The sequence below is a fragment of the Heterocephalus glaber genome, unplaced genomic scaffold, assembly GCF_053883595.1.
Source record: "Heterocephalus glaber isolate CG9 unplaced genomic scaffold, H.glaber_assembly_v1.0 deba00001688, whole genome shotgun sequence".
Taxonomy (NCBI): Eukaryota; Metazoa; Chordata; class Mammalia; order Rodentia; family Bathyergidae; genus Heterocephalus; species Heterocephalus glaber.
Window position 1 is genome coordinate 9,517,875 of NW_028258413.1, and position 26,586 is coordinate 9,544,460.

The 26,586-nt window shown below is 39.4% G+C and overlaps 1 protein-coding gene across 3 annotated transcripts in view; it reads left to right on the plus strand.

Moving 5' to 3' along the window:
- Emcn (endomucin) overlaps positions 1–26,586 on the plus strand; it is an 84,502-nt gene that overhangs the window by 20,107 nt on the left and 37,809 nt on the right. For 2 of the 3 annotated variants that reach the window (XM_013066068.3, XM_021245410.2), the window contains exons 2-4: positions 12,163–12,285; positions 17,604–17,669; positions 24,865–24,975. In XM_013066068.3, coding sequence (XP_012921522.1) covers positions 12,163–12,285; positions 17,604–17,669; positions 24,865–24,975 — 300 coding nt within the window. The remainder of the gene's footprint in view (positions 1–12,162; positions 12,286–17,603; positions 17,670–24,864; positions 24,976–26,586) is intronic. The other variant, XM_013066070.3, reaches the window with a different exon arrangement.

A 26,586-nucleotide genomic window follows, 5' to 3' on the forward strand; every position in this document is an offset into this window, starting at 1 on the left:
GCAGCTAAGTGATTAGCGCCTACCTCTGGCTGATCTTCTCTGTAACTCTAGGTTTCCAATCCCCCACTGCCAGCACAGCTAACCCTCCCCAGCCAGGCATTGGGTGCATGCTCTGGAAATGCATCTGCAGCCAGCTCAGTGTGAAGGACCTGCTCTCATGTGCAGTGTAGGTTCTTTCTTTCCCCAAAGGTGGCATCTGCCCCACACCAGGAAGGGTTATTTGAAGTGTGTAAGATGTAATGAAGCCACCATGAGTAATTCTTTTGATCACACCCTAATGGAATAGTTCAAAATATTTTTAATTTGGAAAACACATCATAAGAAGCTAATCTCTAAAATCAAACAGTAGAAAATCATGGATCCTTCTATGAATCCTGTGCCCCTGCTGCATGTCCTCAAATCATGTTTCCATCTCCAAGAAGAGAAATAAACACATGAGAACAGAGGCAGGGAAAAAAGAAGAGTTTGGCCCTACCATTTAAAACTGGTCTAGACTGGACATGAAAGGATGCAAATCCCTGGCTCTGTAGGTATTTGTTCACTTTTAATTAAAAATCACAGTCATGTGTGTTTGAAGAGATAGGGAATGAGTAAGAAGATTCCAAATTCTGACTCAGTCCTGTGACGCTACAAAGTGTTGAGTGAAATCAGCTAAACTTCACTATTTTTGGCACGCTAGATGTACAAGGAAGAGCGCCACCACTTTCTAAAGATAAATATCTCATTCACATGGAAAAAATTCTGAAGCCTATACCCACCGATTGAGGAAAGAAATAAAATGCTGCTAAATGTTTAGCAACTTTAAAAATGTAATTTTATTAATTACAGTAGAAGCCATGGATATTTAAAAATAGTAGCATATATGTGCAAATCATTTTATTTTATCCATATGAATATAGACAACACTTAGTGTGCATATTCCTGGTAGAAACTGCAGACCTTGGCAGCCCAATGCCCGGGGAAAGCAATACCTCTTTCTTCCTCTCCATGAAACTCACTTCCAAGTTTTCTCTTTCTATCCTGCAATCTTTCTTTTCTACTGCTATAATCAATTTTTTAGAAGAAATTGTGTAAGGAAAGTTAAAAAGGAAACAGTTAAAATAATTTTTCAAACCGATGAAATTGGTCATCAAAGTCAGGATGTAATTGAAAGAATCAGATTATAATCTGAAGAGGATTTGAGTTTTTCTTAGAAAGACTATTCTGACTTGAACCTTGTGGCTGTGTTGGTGATAGCCTTCAAATGAGTTAACCAAATGTATAGAAGGAATACTTCCAATTAATGTAAATTTATCTGACCGAATGGTAGAATTACAAAATGTGTTTCATATCATTGAATTTTTAATGAGGATGAATTCAAGTGTAACCAACACATTAGCTGTAGTGTTTACCTTTTTAAGTGTTTCCATCTTTTGCTCTGCAAAAATCTCCATGAAGTATATCCTATGGATTGAACCTGGAGTTGTATCAATCAGACTTTCATTTCATAATGGAATACCTGAAGCAGCTACTATTGTGGAGGAAAGAGTTTTGGAGTTTCATGGGCATGGTACTAGCATCTTCGCAGTTCTCAACTGTACCACACTGTAATGTATAGCAAAGCAGGATCACATGCAGCAGCAAGGACACGATGACTTCTCAAACCAGGAGCAGAGAGAGGCTGGGGCCAAACTCAATTTCACAGCAGCTCTCACAAGAATGACACTCTAGGCATATCCTCTCTGGATATCAGGACCCCCCACTGGGATGCACCTCCTGAAGGTCCCCCCATCTCCCAATAGTGCCACCCCTAGACAGGGTGTCAATGAAGAAGTTAAGCCACCTGCATGAGGTCAACAGCAGGTGAGTGGTGAGGCCTGGGCTCAAGCCTGGTAGTATGGCCCTAAGCACTGTTGTCACCTGCTCTGTACATGGGGCTGTGCCTGCTTTCTCTCTCGATAATGAGTTATGTGCCTTTCTTTAGTGTCTTCTATTCAGAGGACAATATATGTACATACATGTGTGTATATATGTGTACTATTTTATATACACCTATAAAAGAATAATAATGTGCTGAGAAATTCACTCAGAGCTGTATTGCAGCCCCTATAATGTGAATTTTTTCTTTGTTTTTGATTTCTGATAGTGTTATGCCTTGTGCCTAGATGTCCCCTCAAAGCTTCATGTGGTCATAGGTAGGGCTTTTTCAGAGGTGGCTGGATCTAAATGTGTACTACTGAGATTAAGGGTTGGTGATTACTAAATTAGTCCACCAATGACATAATTCTGGTGTGAGTGATACTCACCCTAAGGGCAGGTAGGTTAGATAAAATATAAAGAGACAGAAAGAAGCTGCTATTGCCACTTGTCATTTCTTGCTTGCCTGCTGCTTGCTGCCTTTGGCCTGTGTGCTCTTTGATACCTCTCTGCCATGCCAGATTGCCTTGGAGCCAGTCAACTATGAACTGAAATATCTACCAACTGTGAACTACAGTAAACCTTTCCTCCTTTAACTTTGGGTGTCAGATATTTTGTCTCAGCAATGAGAAAAGTAACTAAGACAGATAGTTTGACTATTTGTTTTAATAAATTCCTCTTTGAGTTGAATTTGATAGAAGACCTCTGCACTTCGTGTTGCTGGCATCTTTCCACAGGTTAGGGATGTTTTCAGCCACTATTTCTTGAAATACGTTTTCTGACCCCTTTCCTGTTTTTCTCCTTGAATTCATATTATACACATATTGCCTGTCTTGATTGTGTCCTATAATTCCTTGGCTTTCTTCATGTAGTTTTATTCTTTTCCTTTTTGTTCCCCTAAATGCATTGTCAAAGCCTCTGTCTTCAAGCCCAGTGATTCTTCTATTTGATGGAGTCAGCAAAGGGTGTTTTCTACTGCAGTTTTTAACTCAGTCATGGTGTTATTCATCTCTAGGATTTCTATTTTTTTGTTATTGTATTATTTCATTGTCAGACTTCTCATTTTCTTAGTGTATTTTTTCCAGATTTTGTTTAATTTTATCTATCATCTTTGAACCTCTTTAGAAGGATTGTTCTGTTGTTTCATACATCTCCCTTTCCTTAGGGTCCCTCATTGAAGATTTGTTAGTTTCTTTTGGAAATGATTTCCTGAGTCTTTGTAATATTTGTGCTTTTTGATTAGTGTCTGAATTTGAGCAGACAGCCACCTTTTCTGGTTTTTATAGACGTCATTGGCAGAGATGAATATCTGTTATTCAGTTTAGCCTCTGAATCTGGATGAACCAGCTAACAACAACCCTGATCAGGCAGCTTGGTTTCAGATCTCTAGGTGACTGTAATAGTCAGCTTTCTCATCACTGAGTCACAACATCCAATACCACAACTTAAAGAGGAGAGATTAATTTGGTTCACAGTTTCAGCCCATGCTCAGCAAGCTCCAAGACAGAACATGATGATGGAACAGAGTTGCTTATTTCATGGTAGCCAGGAAGCAGAATAGGGGAGGAGTACCAAAGTAGAAAGGGTGAAGGATGACAGACCCCCAAGGTCACACCTTCATGACTCACTCAGACACACCTAGCAGTGTGCTCCACCAATCTCAGGGGTGGATCTCAGAGCCAATCATGTTTCTTTTCCGTCAATCACCACAGTGACAGAGGTGCTGCCTATGCTCTGTCTGAATGGGGCAGCTGGCTGGGGGCCACTCTTCAATGACAGCACTGGCTCAGCTCTGCAGGCATCCTTGCAATTAGGCCAGGTTACAGGCTGTGTTCCCTGGCCAGGTGACACAGCTAAGTACATTAAGAACTGGGGCAGTGCTGCTGGAGGGACCTCATGCTTAGGTGGAATTGCTGGTCAGGCTGGATAGCAGGCTTTGCTCTGTAGAAATGCCTGGTGGAGGTTTACCTCCCTGGCTCAGTGAGGCTTTAGTGTGGGCTTTGAGTCTTAACTGAGCACTGTTTTAATTCCCAGATGAGGCAGATCTAGCCTCTGTTTTTGGTCAAACTGGATGCTCTGGTCATCTCACTGCCCAGGCTGGGTCTTGGGCTAGGTTCAGATGTCACTTTGAGCCCTGATAATTTCCCAGCTAACTCTGAAGCAAAGGAATGATAATTAAAACAATGCTGTCCTGTCTTAAAAATAGACTCATTGACAAATGGAACAGAATATACAGCCCAGAGATGAACACAGAGGCTATAGTTAACTGATCTTCAGCAGAGGGGTCAAGAATACATACTGGTTGCTGGGCTGGGGATTTAGCTCAGTGGTGCCACTGCGTGCCTCACAAGTACAAGGTCCCAAGTTTGATCCCTGGTACCAAAAAAAAAAAAAAGAAAACATACTGGTAAAGAGTAGTTTCACTAATATATGGTGTTAGAAAAACTAGTTATTCACATACAAAGGAATAAATTGACCTTCATCTCACACTATATACAAAAATCAACTCCAAATGGATATAAGACCTAAAACTATACAACTCCTAGAAGAAAACATATAAGGAAACATATGGGATATTGATATGGGTGATAAAGTTTTTATATTGGACTCCAAAAGGGCAGGCAACAAAAGAAAAAAATTGGAATTACCTGAAAATAAAAACTTCTGTACAGCAAAAGAAACAAGTAGCAGAGTGAAAAGACAAGCAACAGTACTAGGAGAAATCATCTGCAAATCATATGTACATCTGATAAAGGATTCATGTCCCTTTTAAGGAACTCAAACAACTCTATGGAAAGAAAAATAATCTGATTTAAAAATGGCCATTTCTCAAAAGAAAACATATAGATGGCCAACAGATACATCAAAAAACATGCCACTTCTCTAATCACTAGGGAAATGAAAAATCTAAACCATGGTGTTATCATCTCACACCTGTTAGAATGACTGTTACCTACAAAACAAAAAATGACAAGAATTTGGAGGATGTGGCAAAAGAAACCTCTTGTATACTGTAGGTAGGAATGCAAATGAGCACAGCTGTTGTAGAAAATAGTGTGGAGATTCCTCAAAACTCTGGGGGAGAACCACCACCAACAATCCTACTTCTGGATAGATACCCAAAAGAACGGAAATCAGTGGGTCAAAGAAACATCTGCACTTGTGTATTTATCACAAAACTATTCACGATAGTCACATTATGAAATCAACCCATGTCCATCAATAGATGGATGAATGAAGAAAGTATGGAGAACAAACACATTGGGATACTATTCAGTCTCAAAAATGAAGGCAATTTTTCCATTTGCATCAATGTGGCTGAACTGGAAAGCATAAGTGTACAGAAGGTACAGAAAGAAAATCAGCCTTCGAGCTCACCCATGCATGGACCCTACAGCAATGGCCTCAAAGAAGCCGAGAGAAGAACGGTGCATACTTAGGTGGGGCCAGAGGCTGGCAGATGATGACCAAAGGCTCAGTCAGGAAGAAAAAGATTTTATTTCACTTGAGATTATGTTGCCCAGTGTGGCCAATACAGCAAACAATGTCCTGTACATGTTTCAATCAAAGAGTAAATTTCAAAGGTTTGCACCACCGAAGTATTTGAGATGATGGTCATATCAGTTAGCTTTAATTATTTCACGTTATATTTATAGATCAGAACATCATTTGCACCATGTAAATACATAGAACTGTAGTCTGCCAGTTTATAGTTAGGGCAAGGAAAGAGTACCTTTGACTTTTCAGAAGCTAGAAATAACTTCAATTTTATCCTTTTATAACTAAAAGCAGCCTATCAATTGATATAAGGTATGTTTTATATCAGCTAGGTAAGTTTTCTTCATATTTAGAGAAAGTAAAAGTAAGAGTAAATGGCAGATAAGATATCACAATCTCAGCCAATTGTTTTCTAGCTTCAAATGCCTGACTTTTCATGTGTGTAAGTGCCTAAGATTCAGTTTGTTCCAAACTAATGTGACCTGGTTATCAGTTTCTGTTGACACCATCCCATTCACATTGCTCAGGAAACTCCAGCGCTTCAAATTCAGAAGAAAGCTGAAGGTTCAACTTGAAAAGTGGGACTGCACTCTGCTACAACACCCATTGGCTCCCAAAGCAGCAACAGAAGGGCCGAGAGGACACCTGGAAAGATCACAGACCACGGGCATGGAGAGCTCAAGACTACGTGGAGCCCTGGCTTCTTGTTTCCTCTGGCCCCACCTTGTGCTGAAGAATCCCAGAATTTCTCTGGACTTGGAACCCAAGTGGAGGGAGGAGCTGGAACAGTAGTCTCAAGCCAAGGAGATTCTGCATTGTCCCTTGTCCCTCCGACTCCTGTACTATAAATATTAAAAGAACCTTTGATTTTTGTTCCTTGATGAGTTGAGATTCACTAATCACACAATCTGTTATATAAAAAGTTCCTTATATAATAAAGCCTGTGATGCAGTGAGCTCTCACTCTTCCAGACAGGATCTGCAGACTCCTCAGAGTGTGAGGGACCCCTGGGGGCTGGCACAGCTAGCTTGCACCCCGCCATGCCTCAGGTGCTCGGCTGGCTCCTGCAGACACTGTGTCTGTACTCAGACCCACCAGCACAATGCTGGCCCCAAGTGGAGCCAGGTGGTGGAGATGCCTGTCCCGTGAGCCAGCCAGTGCGGCACTGCCTCCCGGAGGGCGGGAACCTGAGAATGCCCTCGTGGGGCCACTGCTGCAGGCCCTGGCTCTTTTCCTCCCTGGCAGAGACCAGGCTTTCTTGCTGTTCATCCCCAAAGTCATTATATGGGAGAAGCTTGAGCATTCTCCAAAGATCTGTGTCTTCTGCAGCATTTTCTTGGCCTTAGTGAAAATGTGCTTTAAATTTTCCCTTTTTTAAAGAGTTACCACTAGGTTTGGTGTTTCATTGAAAAATCAGATTTTTACTGCTTTCGCCTCCCAAAGGTTGGGCTTCTGAGCACTCACCGCTGCCGTGGCCTCCTCAGGCCTCAGGTGCATCTGGACTGTGACCATGCCACATGATTCTGTCCCATTGTCTTTGGATCTGGGATGTTTTTTCTTCCTTGTTGGGTCCAAGAGGAATTATCTGATCCTCTTGAAATCTCTTCCTTCAAGAGAATTATTCTGATTGCTATGCAGACCTAGAGGTATGATCTTACCTTGATTTCCCTTAATACTTTGAGGAACCAGCTGTACATAGCACTAATTATTAGCAGCATTTTATATGGCACAACTGCAAGCATAATCTTATAGTGTGGCTTCATATATGAACAGCTGAGTATCAAAACAATCTCTATGTTCCTCTAGGAAAAACGTACATTGTGAATTTTTTTTAATTCCTGTTGAAATAGATGCTTTAAAATGTTTATTGAGACAAATGTAAATAACTCACATATGAGATGTAAAAATTTTGGGTCAATGTAAATAGAAGAAATAATTGACTACATCATCACATAATTGTTAATACAAATTATTTTTAAAATGAATTGTACCTAGTTTGATCAACAATGAAGCAAATTCAATTCTCTTATGTCAAAACAGAAGGAATGCCATTGGTGTAAATCTGTGTTAATATGAAATTGATCACCAAAAAGAATTGGTGTAGTGTCATTCAATAAACTACTGTTTTGATAGGACTACAGAAAATAATGCCTTATTTTATTTGCATTTATTTTATACATTTTATCATATTTACATGTAAATGTCTTACATTTGTATACTTATTGTATTGTCAATATGTAAATTTTTCAACTTAAATTTGAAATTTTCAACTTGAATTTCACTAATGATCATTTACTAAGAGTCAGTGTATACAATATTTATTAAACAGCAAGAATATAATGCTAGCAATTACTGACAAATGGGTATGAAAAATCAACCTGCTTATCATTTAAAAGACTCCAGTAACACAAAGAAATGTTACATTTAAATTAAGAATCAGATGTATGTTTATTATACACAGTGATCCATAAGGAGACAAATATCCACAAATTCATACTTAAATTTGCAATTACTTTTTTTCAAGATAAAAATCTCTAAAATTTTTTAAGATCTGAGGAGATGAGATTGTCTAGAAGTTTGCACTGGATGAAAACATGGATTTGTAGAAATAATGCATTTTGAGATGTCAAGAAATAAAATGGTTTTACCATCATTTCCATAGATTAGTTTATCTAGTTTGTGAAATTATTATTATTATCCAATAGAGAATGTGTAAGATCATTTGGCAAAGAGTATTTTCCCAGAATATAATTATACATTTCTGAAGAAATTATTCTTGTGTTTCCTTTGAGAGCTTCAACCTCACTTCTGAAATACAGTCTGTGAGTAAAGCCAGCCACATAGGTATTTCCTCAGACAGTGAGTGCCTGCCACGGATTCCGACAGCAGAACTGGAAACAAAGGCAGATTTTTTTCAAAGCATCTAATAAAGGCAGATGAAAGAAATAAAGTAGAATTTTCTCCTAACTGGTGCTATGATCCTTTGAAATGTTCAAAAACTTCACACATTTTCCAAGAAAGAAAATTCAAAAATTTGTTCTATTGGAATGTATAAAACCCTCCTTTTCTCAAAGACTGGAATTCTGCGTTTCAGGGTTTGTTTTGACCTAGAAGAAGCAAAACTGATCTTCCTTAGATCATGCAAAATTCCCTATAAAGCTTTTAAGTCTATTGTGGAAGTGTGTGTTTGTGTGTGTGTGTGTGTACAAAGACACAAACATGAGTGTCTGTGGAACATTTGTCAATTTTTTAAAGGAAAACATGCTGTGTTTTGTCCACTTCCTCATTAGAGGTAGCAAAGGGCAAAGCATCCGTGCAGGGAGTCATTCCTCCTTTTTGTGTCACATCTTGTCACAGGCACCAAGCAGGGGCACTAGGATAGGGTGCACCATGCAGCCACCTTCCCTCTGGGGCCAGCTCTGTGGTGGTTAAAGACCCAGGCATGTCTCAGTGCAGTACCCACAGAATTCACCTGCTTGGAGCCCACAAGCAGTCATCGTGTGGCTTTGGTGTAAGATGATGATTTCCAGAGGGCAGAGATCTTAGTCAGTAGAAACCAGGGGCTCACAGTTTGGCTCACCTGCTGTCTTCTCATTCTCCACTCCTTCTATTCCTCGTCATTTTCCTGACGTGGGATTTCTGCTTGGGAGTCTTCCCAGGACTCCCGCTGAGTTCCTAAACCCCAGGCCCCAGGTTTGGTGCTCTATCCTCTGCCCTTGGGCCCCCGGGTTCTCTTAAACAATGCCCACTGTCCTCTCCCAGCACAGTGCAGCCCAGCCAAGTCCTCCCAGGCTACCCTCCTTCGGACTGCAGAGCTCTGCTCAGCCCTTCCCTTTCCCTCCCTCTCCAACAGAAGCTCTGGAGGTCTCATTCCATCTCACTCCCAGGAAGAGTTCATGGCTCAGGCCACAGGGTGGATGCATTCTGCTCAAGTTACTGTTCATCCAGCAGCTTCCAAATTCTGAACGGGCATCACAGTTAGAAATATGTTCTGCACAGGCACTCATTTCATGCAGATTTATACACATACATCCATGCACCCCACACACACACACACACATGCATGCAGACATCCCTACACAAAAACCCTGAAACAGAATTTAACCTCATTATCTACAATGTCACTCTCACATTGTCTCTGTCAACCAAAATTCACCAGCAAAGAGTTCAAGGGGAAAAAGAGGAGGCTTTGTTCAACAACAACAACAAAACCAGAAACTGTTTTCAAATCGGGGCAACTTGTGGTTTGGTACAGAAGGGACCAGCTCAAGGGGAGCGAAGTGGGTGCTGCAGATGAAAGAAACTTCCACTTAGTGATGTGGAGTGTGCATCGGGAGGCGCTCAGCTGATGGGCTGAGTGTGGATGGCAGTTCATTGCCAAGTCCGGGGAGCAAAAGGAGGCTCTCTGGACTTCATTTATCTTGGCAGTTGAAGGAGGAACATGTCTACCCAAAGGCTGCACAGCTTAGTTTGTTGTTCTTCCAGGAACACAGCCTCCACATTGAAGTGGGAAACAGTGAGGACCCCAGCACAGATAACTCTTTAACAGGAGTATAGGAGCAATAGCAGCTTTTAATGATGCCGGTGGCTCAGCAAGTGACTCCTGGCAATCTTGAGAGCCCCAAATAGAAGTTTGTTCTTCCTTATATTCCTCTTTTTACATCTATGAGGCTTAATTCCACGGAGTTTCCCTGGGAATATAGCAAGCAGGATTTACACAAGGCAGAGCAGTGGAAATGGGGACAGCAAAGAGTTCTGGCAGGACTTTCTGAGTCGATATCCTCCTTTGGTGACAGATTACAGAAGTTGTTATGGTCACTCAGGTGCATTTTACAACGAGCATATTTACTTAGTTAACCCACAGTTGCCTAATAACACAGTTAACCCATAGTTGTCCAATCCCGTATGGAGGAGTGTTCTCCTCTCTCAACATGAGACCCCAATCAGGCTCCACACTGAATTTAGGCCCAGTCATCCACCTGAGCCTTCTTGAACATGCACCTTTTCTTAAAGTTCCATCCCTTTTCTTTTTCATTTGCTAAAAGTTCTGACTGAACTCTATCAATGAAAGTTCATTGCCCTCAAATGTGCCATCACCAGCACTTTGGCAAACATTGGTCTATACAACTCACACAGGGCAGCTCACACTGCTTATTGTGCAGCTATTATGTCCCCACCAGATAGAGAGTTGCCAGACAGGGTGGCACTGTGTGGGCCATCACAGTCTTTACTGTACCTGATCATGGCTTCTGAATAAGCAGTAGGCCCATAAGTATTGTAGAAGACAGAAGGAAAAGGAAGGAGAGAGAGAGGAAGGGAGGGAGGGAGGGAGAGAGGAAGAGAAATCTCTGAAGATCTTAATTATGCTCAGAAATTAATTATTAATTATGCTCATAATTAAGATTGTTGCTATTTAGGAAGTCAAGAGACTGAACACTCAAGCTATTTGCAGGCAGGCTTTCCAGTTGAAATGGCACAGTTTGAATAGTTTCATCATTTCAGTATAAATGTAGAAATCATGTTATATAAGTGGTGAGAGAATCCAGGGCAAAATGAAGGATGGTTAGAACAAGACAGCCACTAAAGACCCAGCTGGGCCTCACCAACTCTGAATATCAGGTTGGGCATGAGGTGTCCGTCTAGAAGTGAACATGTTTTGGCTCAAGTTCATAGACCTCTGAAGTAAAGCTCATCCTTCCTGTACATGCCACATGTGTGTCTGTGTGCTGAACACACCAAGAAACTCCTGTGCACAGGATCCATGGACACAGTGCTGAGAACTAACACCTTCAAGTGAAACAAGTGTAGTCATCCCGTGACTCTGAGATATCGCCTCTCACCAACATGCCAAGTTCAAAGAGAAAATTAAATATAACTGAAGGTCTAAAACTTGTACTAGTGGCATCCATTTACTATTACAAAATGCCAAGGTGGACTTGGAGAGAACACGTCTTCATTATTCTAAGTTCAGTCTTTTAACTGACTGTACTGCACAACATCATTGCACTATGTGTGCTCTACACAGGCCAAGTAATGACAGAAAACAATGCCTCTCATAGAAGAAAATACTGTTTCCAAATCCTTTGAATAACATTGTTGACTTTGGTTGCCCAAGCATAATTACAATTTAGAAAAATCAATAACTTCAAAATGCAGATTTATTGTGGCTCCATCAGCAAAAATCTAAACGTGTTGCAACTACTGGTTTTCTTTAAAGTTTATTGTATTTCTTTCATCTCTCTCTCTCTCCCTCATAAAATATTTTTGTATTTTATACTTTATATTGACAGAGGGAGAAGAGAGAAGAGAGAACATATCAAGAAATTATACATTATTATTTGCTGAAATTTTACTACCTAACAATTACAACATACTATGAAAATATTTAGTGTTCAGGGAGTGCTCATTTAATTATTTCATCTCACAAAGTTAGTTCAGTTGGCTTAAAAATGCTGTTCAATTTAGATTCGCACATTTATTCCTCATAAGTTTTCTCAGAAACCTTCTAGCTTTGGAAACACAGATAGTTATTCTTGGCCACCATGAAAACTTGTGCCACTGATGAGAAGCAGGTAGAGTCAATGAACAAATGCTGAACCAAGGATGAGCTCGGTGCAACTAGAAACTTAGTTCCTAACCCAGGCCCTGCTGACTGGATTAACAGCAGTAAATATGCAGTTTGCTGCACTTAAATAGACTAGTGGGTTGATTAGCAAAATAAATGTAAACATTAATGGAATTACTTTAACAGAATTTGCTTTTTTTCAGGTGCTACAAATACATTTACTACTGCATCAGCACCAACAGCACTTTCCACAACAAAAATATCTGTGTCAACACCAAACTCAACCAATGGTATTACTGAACCAACAACTGAAACATCTCCTAAAGGTAGAACTAACTCTTCCTTAAATGCTTTTTATCTCTAACAAACAAGACTAGCAGAGCCTGTATAACTCAATACAAGAAGTAACCTGGAATCTCATATAGGGTTGTTCTAAAGGTCTGTGGCACTTCACTATTTTGAGATCCCTCTGTGATTTGGGGTTTCAACATAAACATAGGATCTCAGTGGGTCTCCTTGCCAATATTCTCGGAGATCGCTTCCTCTTTGAAAATGCAGTTATTGTGAATATTACATAAACATAGTTTATTTTTAGAGAAGAAACAAACACCAGGCCTAAGTCATAAAAATACCTCATTGCTCTGGTTCCCTACTTGCACAACCGGCCCAGCCCAGCACACCTGTGTTAAGAACAGATTGATCTGTTCGTTGTTCTGTGCTGATGACACATTCATTCTGTTGGATTCCATGGCAATGTCATCATTTCTGTCACTGGACTGAGTGACAGCAAGCCTATCCAGCATATCTGGCTAGGTATTAAAGGGATTGCCTAATTATACATAACAGCTTAAAATGCCTTTGGAATCCTTCAAGTAAAACCCAAGGTTGTGTCAGTGAAAAGCAACGTATGGTTCATCCTGTGACACCCAAAAGTGGGGCATGTCACTTGGGTGCACTAATCAATGAGAGACTAAACGTAAACCTGCTCATCAACTGCCTAGAGACAGAAACTCTTGTTAGAATGCAAAGTTCACAGAAAGACCAGAAAATCAGGAATCTTGAATGAATGGATGGCTGTAGTTCTTGCGCAGCTCTCCAACCCTCCTTTAATTTTTATTCTGAGACAAAGCTCTGACATGCAGAGCAACAAAGGGCAGTCCTCCAGGCTTGACTAGGGTGGAGATGGTCGGAGATTAAGGTGCATGATCAAAGATTACTATTTCTGCAATGTGTGATTCTGAGATGAAAGCAAACCAATCCTCCTAGAACTTCTCTAGCAAGTCAGGAAACATTATACAATGAGAACAGCATGGGGTGTTTAATTCCCAGAATATTGTACAACCTGTATCTCCAGCCAAGGGAAACTCCAAAGGACACAGGTAGGAAGCCATGGCTCAAGACACCTCCAGCCACCTCCTTCCCACTGTAGTTTTAATTTTAATGGAATCCAAAGTCTCTCTGAGATGCATCCCCAGCTTCTCCTCCCCTTTTTGAGACAGGGTCTCACTAAATCATTAAGTAGCCTAGATTGGGTTTGAACTTCCTGCCTCAACCTCCCAGAGTGCTGAGATTACAGGTGTGCACCTTGACACTTGGATTTATACTTAAAAATAGTCCCAACCCTGTACTCCCAGGTTCTGAGAACAGGTATCCTGATACTTTTACACGGTATAACTATAAGGCGTGATCAAAAGCCACAGTGTGCATTTAAATAAAATTGTTATCATAAAAGATACATTACTATGGGCTAGGGATTTAGCTCAGTGGTTCCATCGCCTGCCTTGCAATCTCAAGGACCTGAGTTTGATCCCTGGTACAAAAAAAAAAGTTGGAAGGTACTATGAACCCCTCAAAATAATCCCCTTCATTTTGAACGTACTTATCCCATTCTTCTTGCTACTTTCTGAAGCAACTCTGGAGTCCTCTTTCTTGAGTGTCTTTGGTTGTATTGTCATAGCTGTCTTGATGACCTGAATTGATTCAAAACAATGACCTTTCATGGTCATTTTGACTTTGAGGAAAAGTCAGAAGTCCCGTGGTGCCAGGTCCAGAGACTAAGGTGGTTGAGGACACAGAATGATGTTTTTATGGGCCTGCCTTTCCACTGGATGGCACCTGGAAGCAGCATTCACTGCATTTTTTATTACATCTCATAAAGACCTTCATGAGTTGCTTCAGAAAGTGGCAAGAACAGTGGGACAAGTGTGTCTGAGACGAGGGGGGATACTTTAAGGGAGGTTAATGGCAATGTCTTTTCTGCCGTAATAAAATTTTTAAAATGTAAACATTCACTGTCGTTTCTGATAACTTCTTGTATTTGCTCTCTTCTGTCTCCCTCTTCCTCTCTCTGAGTTTCCAGCAGATTTCTAGCCATGAAATTGACAATCCACAATAATTTGGTAAAAGTGTATTAACTCTGCCATCAGTAAGGCCCCCGTAACTGCCAACACAGAGAAGGTGGGTGTTGACACTGCATGGAACCCCCAAAATCTCTTGGCTCCAAGGTCCACACCAGCACGGTCCAAACTGAGAAGCTGGGCATCAGGGCAGGGGCTGTGTGCTCAGAGCACAGCAGGGGCAGGGTGAAGACTCGAGCTCCTTGTGTGGGTGCTACCTGGTCACTGGAGTGTGGGGAGGCTCAGGCGAGCTGATCTCTGGGTCTCAGCCCTGCTCCTCCTCCAACAGGAAATGCAGTCAGCACGTGGTGTTGGAGGGAATGGAGAATTTGTCTTAAATGCTGGTGTTCTACACAATGCACCAGCATGCTTCGCTTCCTACTCTCAGCCTGTGAGGGTTTAAGTTTGGGGCAGTTGTATACATTGTCCCGTCTTCCAAAATGATCAGTTTAAAATGACACAATAAGGCCAAAAGGGTGTCTCCATAGTGAAGCAGTTTCTGTTTTCCTTCCTCGAGGCCAACGCAGTCCTCTTAGCCACAGTGAAAGTATTCACAGAAGAAATAACATGCATTTCTTCTTTATTTTCATCTTAAGGCTTCCCAATCACATTTTCTTTGTTTAAAGAGCAAAAGCAGTTGGCTTCGTGCTGCTGTGTCTACGGAAAGCACAGATGTGTTCTTTCTTTTGCCAGTGGTAGAAATGCTGCCATCAGAGAAGTAGAAAAAAGTGCGGGGGCGGGGGAGATTCTTCTCGCAGCCCCATAGCCCTGGGGGCAGCTGCGGGACAGAGCTTTGCTGGAGGAGAACCCGTTCTCAGGGATTTACCAGCTAGGGACAAGGGACTGGGCTTTCTCAGTGGGCTTTGAGTCACTGTGCAAAGGTCAGACGGCCAGAGATAAAAATCACCTCTGTCAGACACTGCGTGTCACCATCCTAACACGAACACCTGCGATACAAGAGCCAAACTGAAATTTTGTTTCTAAATGTGGTTATTACTGAACATGATTCAATGTCAAATGTTTTAATGGTAGAATGATACTGCAGGAATAAACATTTCTCAGCACTGATACCAAAGCTTCCGGTGCCAAGCAGAACTGACTTCACCTGGGGCAGGACAGGAAAGGGCAGGTGTGTGGGCCGCGGTCCAGAGTGCTGGGTGTGGCCAGGCGCGGGCTGTCTGTGCGGACAGTGTGTACAGAAGGCTGGAGGGCAGACATCACACTTGTTCTTGCAGGTTTTCTTGGATGATTGCTTAGAAGTAAAACGGCTTGGCTACCTTGTCATCTTTCGTCTTTAATCCACTGTCTTTCTGTTAAGTTGGGATAAAAAGTGAGTTCCTTTGGGATACCCGCACATGCCAATCTTCGGTTTCTCCTTTGCACAGAATTTTGATGCGATGAAGTTGATGTTTCACGTGTTTTTATCATCACAAAATATAAATGATTACAGGTTAGACATGTTCTTGAAACAGTGGCCTGAATTCAATTTAACCCGCCTCTCAAAGGTTATTTTAGAAAATGCTGTAAATACTAGCTCAGTAAACCATTGTACAGAGTAGAATTGTAGTATTCTAATGGCATGATCTAAACATTTATTAATTCAAAATGCTGCAGCAACCTTAAAATAAGTAGCTATAGTTGTTTTAATGTTATACTAACATCAACCTGTTTTTCTGCTCACTAGCTAATTCAATGTACTTACTCACTTTTTTGCACATAACATTTACGGAAATCATATTTATCAGTCACTGTGACTTTTTTTCATAATAATAATATGCATTTATACTTCAGAATTTTAACATAGGTAACATGGGAAAATTTCACCATAATTTGTATGAAGAATGCTTACTCATATTTGAAAGTGAATATTCATAAATTATCAATAGATCTAAAGTAACTTCACTGTTCTCACCACACACAAACACACACACACAAACACACACACTCACACACATACACAAATGCCAACTGTGTGAGGTGGTGAGTATGTTAATTACCTTGATTGTGGCAATAATTTCACAAAGCATGCATCTATCCAACATCACATTCTACACTTTAAATCTAAATGACTTTTTGTCAATTGAATCTAAGACTGGAAAAATAAAATAAAGTGTATTATTTATAAACACTGATTATATTTGGGGATCAGTAACAATCACAATATCACTATTCATACACAAGTTTAGGAACACAGAAATTAGTATCTACTTACTTCCTCAGTTTTGCATAGATCAAGGCAATGAGGAGATTGAGCCCTTATTATAAACAAGCATTCTCAGCTCTGTGTATGGTGGTACACACCTGGAGGTCCAGCTACTTGGAAGGCTGAGGCAGGAGGATAGCAATTTAAGGCCAGCCTGGGCAATTTACTTCAAAACGAAAAGGAGTAGAGATGTAGCTCAGTGGTAGAGCACCCTGGGACACCCCCCAAACCCAAGTACCACAAGATAGAGGCATTCCTAGGTGTTTTATGAGAAGAGAATGTTATTACAGAGTATGTATCAAATTGATGGGTTGTGCTTGTAAACATTATACACGTAAGTTAGATGTTTGTGGACAGAAAGATCTTTTCTCTTTGTTGATCCTCATGTCCTCAATGTCCTTTTTTAAAAAAATGGTATTTACTAAATGCCAGGAATTATTCTTGATGTTACTCAGATTAGAAAGACAGTAAGAGCTGGACACTCTCCTAAGAATGTTTCATGAATCAACAAATAATTACAAGTGCACAATTTCCTTTATGACTTATGCTTATTTGGAATTTTCATTACCATAGCTAAATTTAACAAAATAACACACTCTTCATAACAACAGATGATATTCCCAGATCCTGTTGACCAGGACATTTTCTTCCATAGGGAAAAACAAGGCAATTTTAAGAGGCTGGAGTTTAGAATTTTTGCAATACTTTTCTGTATGTTTAATGGTACCCAGGTAACAGTCTCCAAGAGAAATTTGCCATTTGGATCTATCATACAAAAATGTGCGTGTGTGTGTGTGTGCACATTCACACGCATGAGTGTGTGCTTCTGCACGTGTTTAAAATCAGGCCACCCACCCAAGTGTTCATCACATACATTCCTCTTTGGACAAAAGGAGCAGGAAAATAGAAAAATTGAAGACAGACAAAAGCTAACCCAGTCCCTCTGCAAAGGGATCCTGTCCCCCCTAATCTGACTGACTTACTTGTTGCTTGACAAGTGAGAGGAAATGGTGATGAGTAACAACAGCATCTCTTACCTAACTAGGAAGGACAGACAGCAGCACACCCGGGGAGTCACCAGTTACTTCATCAACAGCAAGTGGAAGTGCTGGTGAGTAGACTCACGTTGCCACCATTGAAAACATATCTAGTATATGTATATAATTCACAAACCATAATTTCACCCCTTTAACATGTAAATTCAGTGAATTTGTAAATTCTCATCAATGTGCCATCTTCCAATCCATGAGCATAGAGTGCCTTCCTATTTATCTATGTCTCTAGTTTCTCTCAATGATATTTATAGTCTTCAGGGTAAATCATTTGAATTTCTTTAACTCAATTGATTCCTCATGATTTATTTCATTTTTGCCTTTGTAAATGAAATCACTTTTTCTTAGTTTAAATTTTGGTCTGTTCATAGCTACTTACAGAAATGCATCACTTTGCTGAACTCATTTACCGGTTCTAATGTGCATGCATGCGTGTGTGTGTGTGTGTGTGTGTGTGTGTGTGTGTGTGTGTGTTTCCTAGGCTTTCCTATACACAGTATGACATCATCTGCAAAGAAAGGTAGTCTTCCTTCTTCCTTTCAACAAACACCCTTTCATTTTATTTTATTGCCTGATCATCCTGGCTAGGTCCTCCAGTGCTATGCAGGACAGAAGGGGAGGGAGGGGATGTCCGTCCTTGCCTCCTTCCTATCTGTAAGGGAAGGGTGCAAGTGCTTCCCCAGTATGAATGGTGTGAGTTACAGGAGTTTCTTAAGATGAGCAAATTATATTACTACTCTGTTTATTGTTTTATCATGGAAGGGCATGCCTTTTCTCACCATATTGAGGTTATGATGCAATTTTTATCCTTTGATTATTAAGGTGGCATATAACATTAATTTTTATATGTCAAACCAAGCTTGCATGCCTGGGATAAATTTTACTCGGTCATGGAGTACATATAATCATTTTTATGGTGCTAGATTTGATTTGTATTATTTTGTCCAGGGTTTTTGTGTTTATATTCATAAAGGGTAAATCATCCTAGCCTTCTTTTCTTGTGACATATATCTGGTTTTGGTGTCAGGGTTGTACTAGCCTCCTAAAATTAACCAGAAAGTGTTCCCTGCTCTCACAAATTCTGGAAGAATCTTTGTGGACAAGAAGGTCACCATTTTAGGAAACTCACTTTTAAATTAGGCCATCATTGCCTAATTTTTTAACCAGCAGAAATAATTTTATATAAACTCTTATGAAGCAGCCCTAAATGCCAGTGTTTCACAGAGTTAAGCTACTCAGTGTGAGCAGGGTGAAATGGTTGTGTGTGAGGCAGGCGGCCTACGCTCTGTTCTTCTCTGTTCCCCCTGAGGCAGTGTTTGGGGCTTCCCCTCATGCCTGGGAGAAGCAGCACTTTAGGAATACCGTTTAAAATGACTGGGATAAAGTCTGGTAATTTAAATTCTCTTAACAATAAAACAAAAAATTCATGTGCATTCTACAACCATAAAGCAAACAAAACATTCCCATTCACTTGATCAGGCCTGGCAGGAACCTCTCTACTAACTGTTGTAAACTGCAGCTTTGAATAGGGTGCAGCTGAGATGTTCCAGAAGCATCTAAGGTTACTAAGTAAGCACTGTTACTAATGATTCAATGGTATACGTGGCCTTATGGGTAAATAGGATCAACATATCTGAGAAAATAAAGAAGAAATCTACCAAAATTTACTCTAACTCCAAGAAACACTACTATAATAGACTTTAAGGAAGAGAAAAGTCAACGTCCACATGTAGTGAAATTTTCAAAAAGAGCAGAGGGATTTTTTTATTTGTACATTTGTAGCAAAGTGATTTTTTAAAATCCCAAATTTTGGATCCTTCTGAGGCTACCAAATTATCTCAACTCATTAGATTTCTGTGGTTTCTAAACAAAGGACTGCTCCAAATATAAGTATACTTTTATTCCTGGCCTGAGATTATTCTCAAGTTTCTGTCAGCACTGGCCTTGATAAATGCGGTGAGAAAGTGGACAGATCTCTTTCCCAGTTCACCAAGGCCTGTACCACAGGGAGCTCTGAGAAGCCTGCTCCCTGGGGTGGCACCAGTTTGTGGGAGGAGAGCACTTCACCAGGCTATCACCAAAGATCTCCAGTGCCTACCTCATCCACTATTTAAATGACATGGAAAATGAAAAGGAAATATAAAACTCAGACAAATAAAGCTCTCTCTCCTTTTTATGTCCTACTATAAGTTTAAGTCCTATTCACCTGCAGTCTTTCACCACTCTCTTCTGTTCCCTCCAGAGTCTGAGGGACTCCACCTAGCCTGGCTCCATGATCTGAGCTCCTCATCCCTGGAAGGAAGTAACACAGGAAACAAAGTCTTGACTTCTTACATGGTTCAGCTCTTTGGCATACATTCCTTCACTTTTTTTTTTCCCTTCTCAGACTTAAGACTGAAATTTATTTCAATCTGAGATATATCTTTTCACACCAAGGACAGAAACCAAAAGAATCTGAGCAAATCTTCAAGAAGCTCCTGCTCCAGTGTTTGCCAGTGCTTGGAAACATCTTCCTGGGGCCATCAGTATGAACTTGTAGACTCCATATTTTGCTGTACAGGGCTCTTTACAAATCTGCAGTTAGTCCAATGGGGTTGCCCTTATATGTGACATGGTACTTTTCTCTTGAAGATTTTAGAATTCTTTGTCTTGTACTTATAACAATTTGACTGTAATATGCCATGGTGAAAAGATTTTATTTTATGTTTTTGGTGTCCAGTAAGCCTCCTGTACATGGATATTCATATCTTTCTCACGATTAGCAAAGTTTTCTGGTATTATTTCATTGCATAGATTTTCTAGGCCCTTAATTTTCTCTCCTCTCTTTCCTGTATTAAAAAAATTTAGTCATGTGTTTATTTAATGATGTCACAAAAGTTTTGAAGGTTCTTTTTATTTTTTTCTCATCTTTCTTCTTCATTTTCCTCTTTGTTTATTTTGTCTAAGATATTTTGAGACTTGCCTTCAAGTGCAGATAGATAGGTTTTCTGCCTCTTAATTTATACTGTTGTTGGGGCTCTCAAACTTTTCATTTGACTTACTGAGCTCTTCATTTCCAAGATTTCTGGGGTTTTTTTTTAATCTGCTGAATTCATCATTTATAACCTGCATTGTTGGCCTACTATTATTTAATTCTTTGTATTCTCTCAGATCTCTTAGTTCTTTTATAATCATTCCTTTAAATTATTTTTCAGATATTTCAATCATATTGATTTCTTGGGGATTATTGCTAGACAATTATTATATTTTTGGAGTCATCCTATTGTACTGTTTTTTCATATTTCTTGTGCTTCTACATTGATGTTTGCAGGTCTGGTGGGTCAGTTATCTCCACCGCTTCTCTGAGGTGGCCATCTTGGTAAGTGCATTTCTCATGTAGAAGTGTCTGGATGATAGTTTGGAATGCAATGTTGACTTCATTCTGGCTGGGACCATAGTGCAGTCTCCCTTAGCTTCCTTGGCTCTGATTCATTACTTTGAACATAGTCCATACCATGGTGGAGTCAAAAAAGCCCACTGTCTCTGAACCATGCGGGTGTGAAGCCCTCTAGAAGTTCAGGCAAGTGTGGTGCTGATGGCAGTGGTGTGCTCACTGTGTGGCTGCTCCTACGGTTGGAACTGCGCCCCCATCAGGAGATGGAGGTCTCCTCAGGCACCACTGATGTTAGCGCCTCTGCTAGCAAAGATGTCTGGCATTCAGGGTGGTGAGGGGTGTGAAGCACTTGTCCTCCAGCCAGGCCAGGTGCTGGATGTGGAGAGGTGGTGGTGGAGCCACAGCACCCTAACTTTCCCTAGGGATCCTTCAGGCCAGAGGAGAGCTTTTCAATGTTTTGTCTCAGCTGAAGAATTCTCATCCAAAGATGTCTGAAAAGATGCACTTGTTCTAATGTTTCCCAGTGTCAGTTGGGGTTCCAAGGAGAAGCAACATTCTCACCCACATGTGTTATGTGTTTCTCCACTGAGTGTTAAGTTTCTTCCCCTGGGGTGGCCTTCCCCACTTCCACATTAGCACAAACATGGACTTCCCTTCTCCTTATACAATACGACCCAGCAGCTCTTCAAGTATTTCCCTCTCCATTTATATTGCAAGATGCCTCTTAAGTTTGTGTCCATTCCCCCCCGCCCCCCACCTTCTCCCATAGGCAGGCTTAACACTGTGGTTGAACTTTGAATTTCTTAAGAGAAGGCCCACTCTGCTTTATTGTGAGATCAAGCACAACTTTCCCAGTGGTGAAGGAAAACCCTCAAATGCCTTAAATATTTCTGCCAGTCCTGGCAGATTCTTTTCTTTTTTTTATTAGTCCATGTTTGCAGTGCATAATGATCACATTCCTCATGAGGAGTTTGTGTATGGACATGACACATCTTAATTCTTTTTTATCACCTTTCTCTCCCCTCACTCTCCTCTCTTTCTATCTCTTGGTCCTCTTCCCATTTGCAAAAGATTTACCTCCCTATTTTCTATTTTCTATCTATCTTTTATTTTGCTCTTTATTTATATTAGTTCTCATATATGAGAAACCATATGATATTAAAGCTTCTGTATATGATATTTCACTCAACATTACGGTCTCAAGGTGCATTTATGTTCTTACAAAAGACACAAAATGTATCCTTCTTTATAGCAGAGTAGTACTCCATTGTATGTAAATACTACCTTTCCTTTATCCATCCATCTGTTGATGGTCATATAACCTGCTTCCAAGACTTACATAATATGAATTGTGCTGTTATATGCATGTGTATGTATCACTGTAATATGATGTCTTTAACTCTATCAGAAAGATACTTAAAAGAAGAATACCTGGGTCAAATGGAATTTTTAGTTTTATTTTTTTGAGGAATCTCCACACTGATTTCCATACAGTTTGTACTAGCTTACATTCCCACCAACAATGTATAAAAATTACCTTTTCCCCACAGCCTCACCAGCATTTGTTATTATTTGACTTCTTGATGGCACCATTCTTTCTGGAGTAAAATGGAATCCATGTGTTGTTTTCATTTGGATTTCTCTAATGGCCAGAGATGTTGAACATTTTACTATATTCATTAGTCACTTATATTTCTTTTTCTGAAAAGTGTCTATTCATTTCAGTTGCCCATTTTGATTGGGTCTTTTAATTTGGAGGGTCTAATATTTTTGAGTTCTTTATACATTCTAGATATTAGTCCTCTATCCAAGGAATCGCTGGCAAAATTTTTCCCCATTCTTAGGTTGTCTCTTCATTCTATTCTTATGCTGTGCAGAAGATTTTTAATTTGATATGATTCTATTTGTTGATTTTTCTGTTATTTCTTGTGTAAATTGTGGTTCTGTTCAGAAAGTCCTCATCTACACCTATGTTGTCAAGAGTTTTACCTATTTTATCTTCTAGCAAAAGTTAAAACACTTAGATCTTTGATCCATTTTTATTTTAGTTTAGTACATCGTGAAAGATACAGCTCTACATTCAGTCTTCTGACTGCGGATAACCAGTTCTCCTTGCACCATTTGTTAAAGAGGCTATCTTTCCTGCAGCGTATATTTTTGACCTCTTTATCAAAGACCAGGTAGCTGAATGTTCCTGGTCTTGTTTCCGAATCTTCTATTTTGACCCATTAACCTGGATTTTTTTTTTCCAGTACCATGTTGTTTGTAATTGCGATGGCTCCTGTTTTGCTCTTGTTGCCCAGGATTGCTTTTGCTCTTCTTGATCTCTTCTGGTTCCATGTGAATTGTAGGATTGTTTTCTCTCATTCTATGAGGAATGTTATTCATATTTTGATTGGAACTGTGTTAATTCTGTATATCAGTTTTGTAAATATGGCCATTTTGACTACACTGGTTTTGTCTGTCTAGGAACAGGGGATATCGTTCCATTTTCTATGTCTTCTTTGATCTTCTTTTTCAGAATATTGTAGTTTTCATTGTAGATGTCTTTCACTTCCTTTTTAAACTAATTGCTAAGAATTTAGTTTTTCTTGATGCTATTGTGAATGACACTGTTTTTCCAATTTCTTTCTTGGTGAGTTTATTATTGGTGTACGAGATTTTTGCTTGTTGACTTTGTATCCTGCTACATTACTGAATTTATTCATTCTAGTCTTTTGGTAGAATTTTTTGGATCTTTTATGTGGAGGATCATATCATCTGCAAATAATAATAATTTGACTGCTTTCCTTCCTATAATATCCCTTTTATTTCTTTCTCTTACATTTGATTTATTTCCATTTTGTTTATATATCAATTCCTGAAGGGTTTTACCTGAAGACATAATTATATACTGTTCATGAAGTCTTGGAAACTGTCAGTTTCTCCAGCATGAGTCTCTTGGTAGTGCTGAGAACTTGCATTACACAGTAGGCATTTGTTGCCATGGACTGGAAGCTGACTGGCCCTCCTAGAAGGCATTGGCAATCCACGCACAGCCCATCCTGCTGTGACTGGAGTGGACTAGACTGCCTTCCCTCCATGTCCAGTTAGCATCGTGTCTGGTTGGAACGAAGCATGTCCTGACTGGAACATCTGTCTGTTCTTCATCAATCCAGTGTCCCTGTGCTGGACTCCAAAAAGACTGAAGAGCATCCATCATTTTTCATGATATTTAAGCAAATTTAGATTGTTTAAAGCCATTGTTTTCAATGTCATCTTTTAAAAACTCAGCTTATCTTTTTATCACTGTTAAGTTTCCTTTTTTTTCTTCAAAACTTAGCTCAGTATAATTAAAAGCATATTGTATTTCTTTCCTGGACCTCTCCATCCCTGGCCATCCAAATGACTGAAAAGTCTGTCCCAGGCAAGATGAGAATCATGGCACCACCTTTGGCCACCACCTTTCCCTTACAATCCCCTTTTTAGCACAGCTGATATCTTTTATATCAAAAAGTGTCAGATGCAGGTTTTGGTTCTTTTCTATTACAAGTTATGTGACTATGGGGCAATTACTGGATTTCTCTGAGTCTCATGTATAAAATGATGATAATATGATAATAAGATGATATAAAGATTACTTCCTTTATAGAATTACATTGATGATCAAATGACATCAGTTATAGCAAACATAGAACAACCTTATGTAACCCCATTTTCTTCAAAATAATTAACTGAATCACTAAAAGGGGGACATTAAGATGCTGGGTTTCTGAATCTTGGTCAGAACAACTTCAGCAACTAATGTTCAAGTAGGGATTTGATGTTAAGATAAATATTAAAAAGACTTGCCAGTGATTTTCTGTGCTCCTGATGGCTGTTTATTTTTTTTACATAAACAGGAAACACAATCCCTGATGTCATAAGCAATGAATCTGTCACCACAGAAGATACAGTGACAAGTCCCTCACTTTCAAGTACTTTTCTGACATTACAGAGCTCCCCGAACATGAGTGAGTATGAGGGTTCACGGTGCTGTGTTAGAGGAGCGTGTGGATGGAATGGCCTCAGATTGCTCTCTAGCCCATAGCTGCAAAAGAACTTTGTCAATCCATGTCCCTTCCGAGTCTCTATCAAAGATAAGAATGTGACAGCCTTGTCTTTCACAGTGGCACTTTCTCCTATTGTAGTCACAGTTGTGTCAGTGCCAGAGAGTAGTGTATGGGTGGGCAGTAAACTATGACAACATCACCACAAGGAGACCTAGGTCAACAAGATAGACAACGTTGATACAATGCAAATGTCTGCTAAGAAGTTATAGAAGGCTGCAAAGAATTTTAACAATGGAGGAAGCTGAAATAGAAATTTAAAACATATCCCAAGCAAAAACTCCAAACCAGGATGGTTTTAATTGTGAGTTCTACAAAAAATTTTCAAAATAGGTGATATCAGCCCTTGCCAAACACTTCCAGAAAATAGGGGAGGGAACACTGATGTGTATTTCCCTAAGGCCAGTATTGCCTTTATACCAAAGCTAGAAAGAAATTAAAAACAAAAGGCAGTAATGAAAATTTCACATCAATATCACTCGTGAATATAAAGAATATCTATAATATTAGGAAACAAAGCCTCAATTACATAAAAAATATGAAACATGAACAAGGAGGATTTATCTCATAAATATACATTAATTATGCATATAATTAAATACATTAATATTCCATTTAGTAGAATTAGTACATGCAGAAAGAGTATTTGACAAAATCTACCCACCACTGATAAACTCTTAATGGACAAAAAATGAAACGGAACTTCCTAAACATAATCAAGGACATCTACAAAACCTACAGCTGGTATCATGCTAAATAGTGAAAATGTAATATTTTCTCCTTAAGACTGGAACACATTAAAGATATTCATTCTCATCATTACTATTCAGCATTACCAACCAGATGTTCCAAATAGTAGATAAAATGGTGGATAGAGGCTGGGTAAGTAGAGAAATAAATAAATAGATCCATCCAATTGGAAAGGAAGAAATAAAACAGTTTTATTATCAGACTACACATTTGGATAAGCAAAACATTCAAAAATTCACCAAAAGACCTACTGGAACAATAAGGAATGGTTTTTATCACAGGATATAAGTTATATAAAAACTCCTATTTTTGTATATTAGCAATGGCAATCCAAAATAAAAGAAATAATTGCATTTATAATAACATGCAAAAATACTAAATATTTAGGAATAAATTTAACAAGAGCAGTGTAAGGTTTGTTCACTAAAGTAGTGATGGGAATTGAATAAATAAATAAATTAAATAAACATTACATGTTGATGGACTGGAAGATTTGATGTTTTAAATGGTAAATCTTCTCAAATTAATAATCATTAACATTTTCTTATCAGAATCACAGTTTTTGTTATTTTAGAAATTGATGAGATCATCCTAAAATTTATATGCAAACAGAAAGGACCTAAAGTAGATAAAATGCTCTTGAAAAAAGAAGAATAAAATTAGAGAACTTTCACAATCCAATTTCAAACCTTACTCTAAAACTATAATAATCAAGTATGAACTTCAAAAATATTTTGTTTTAATGAAGTCATCCATAAAATATGA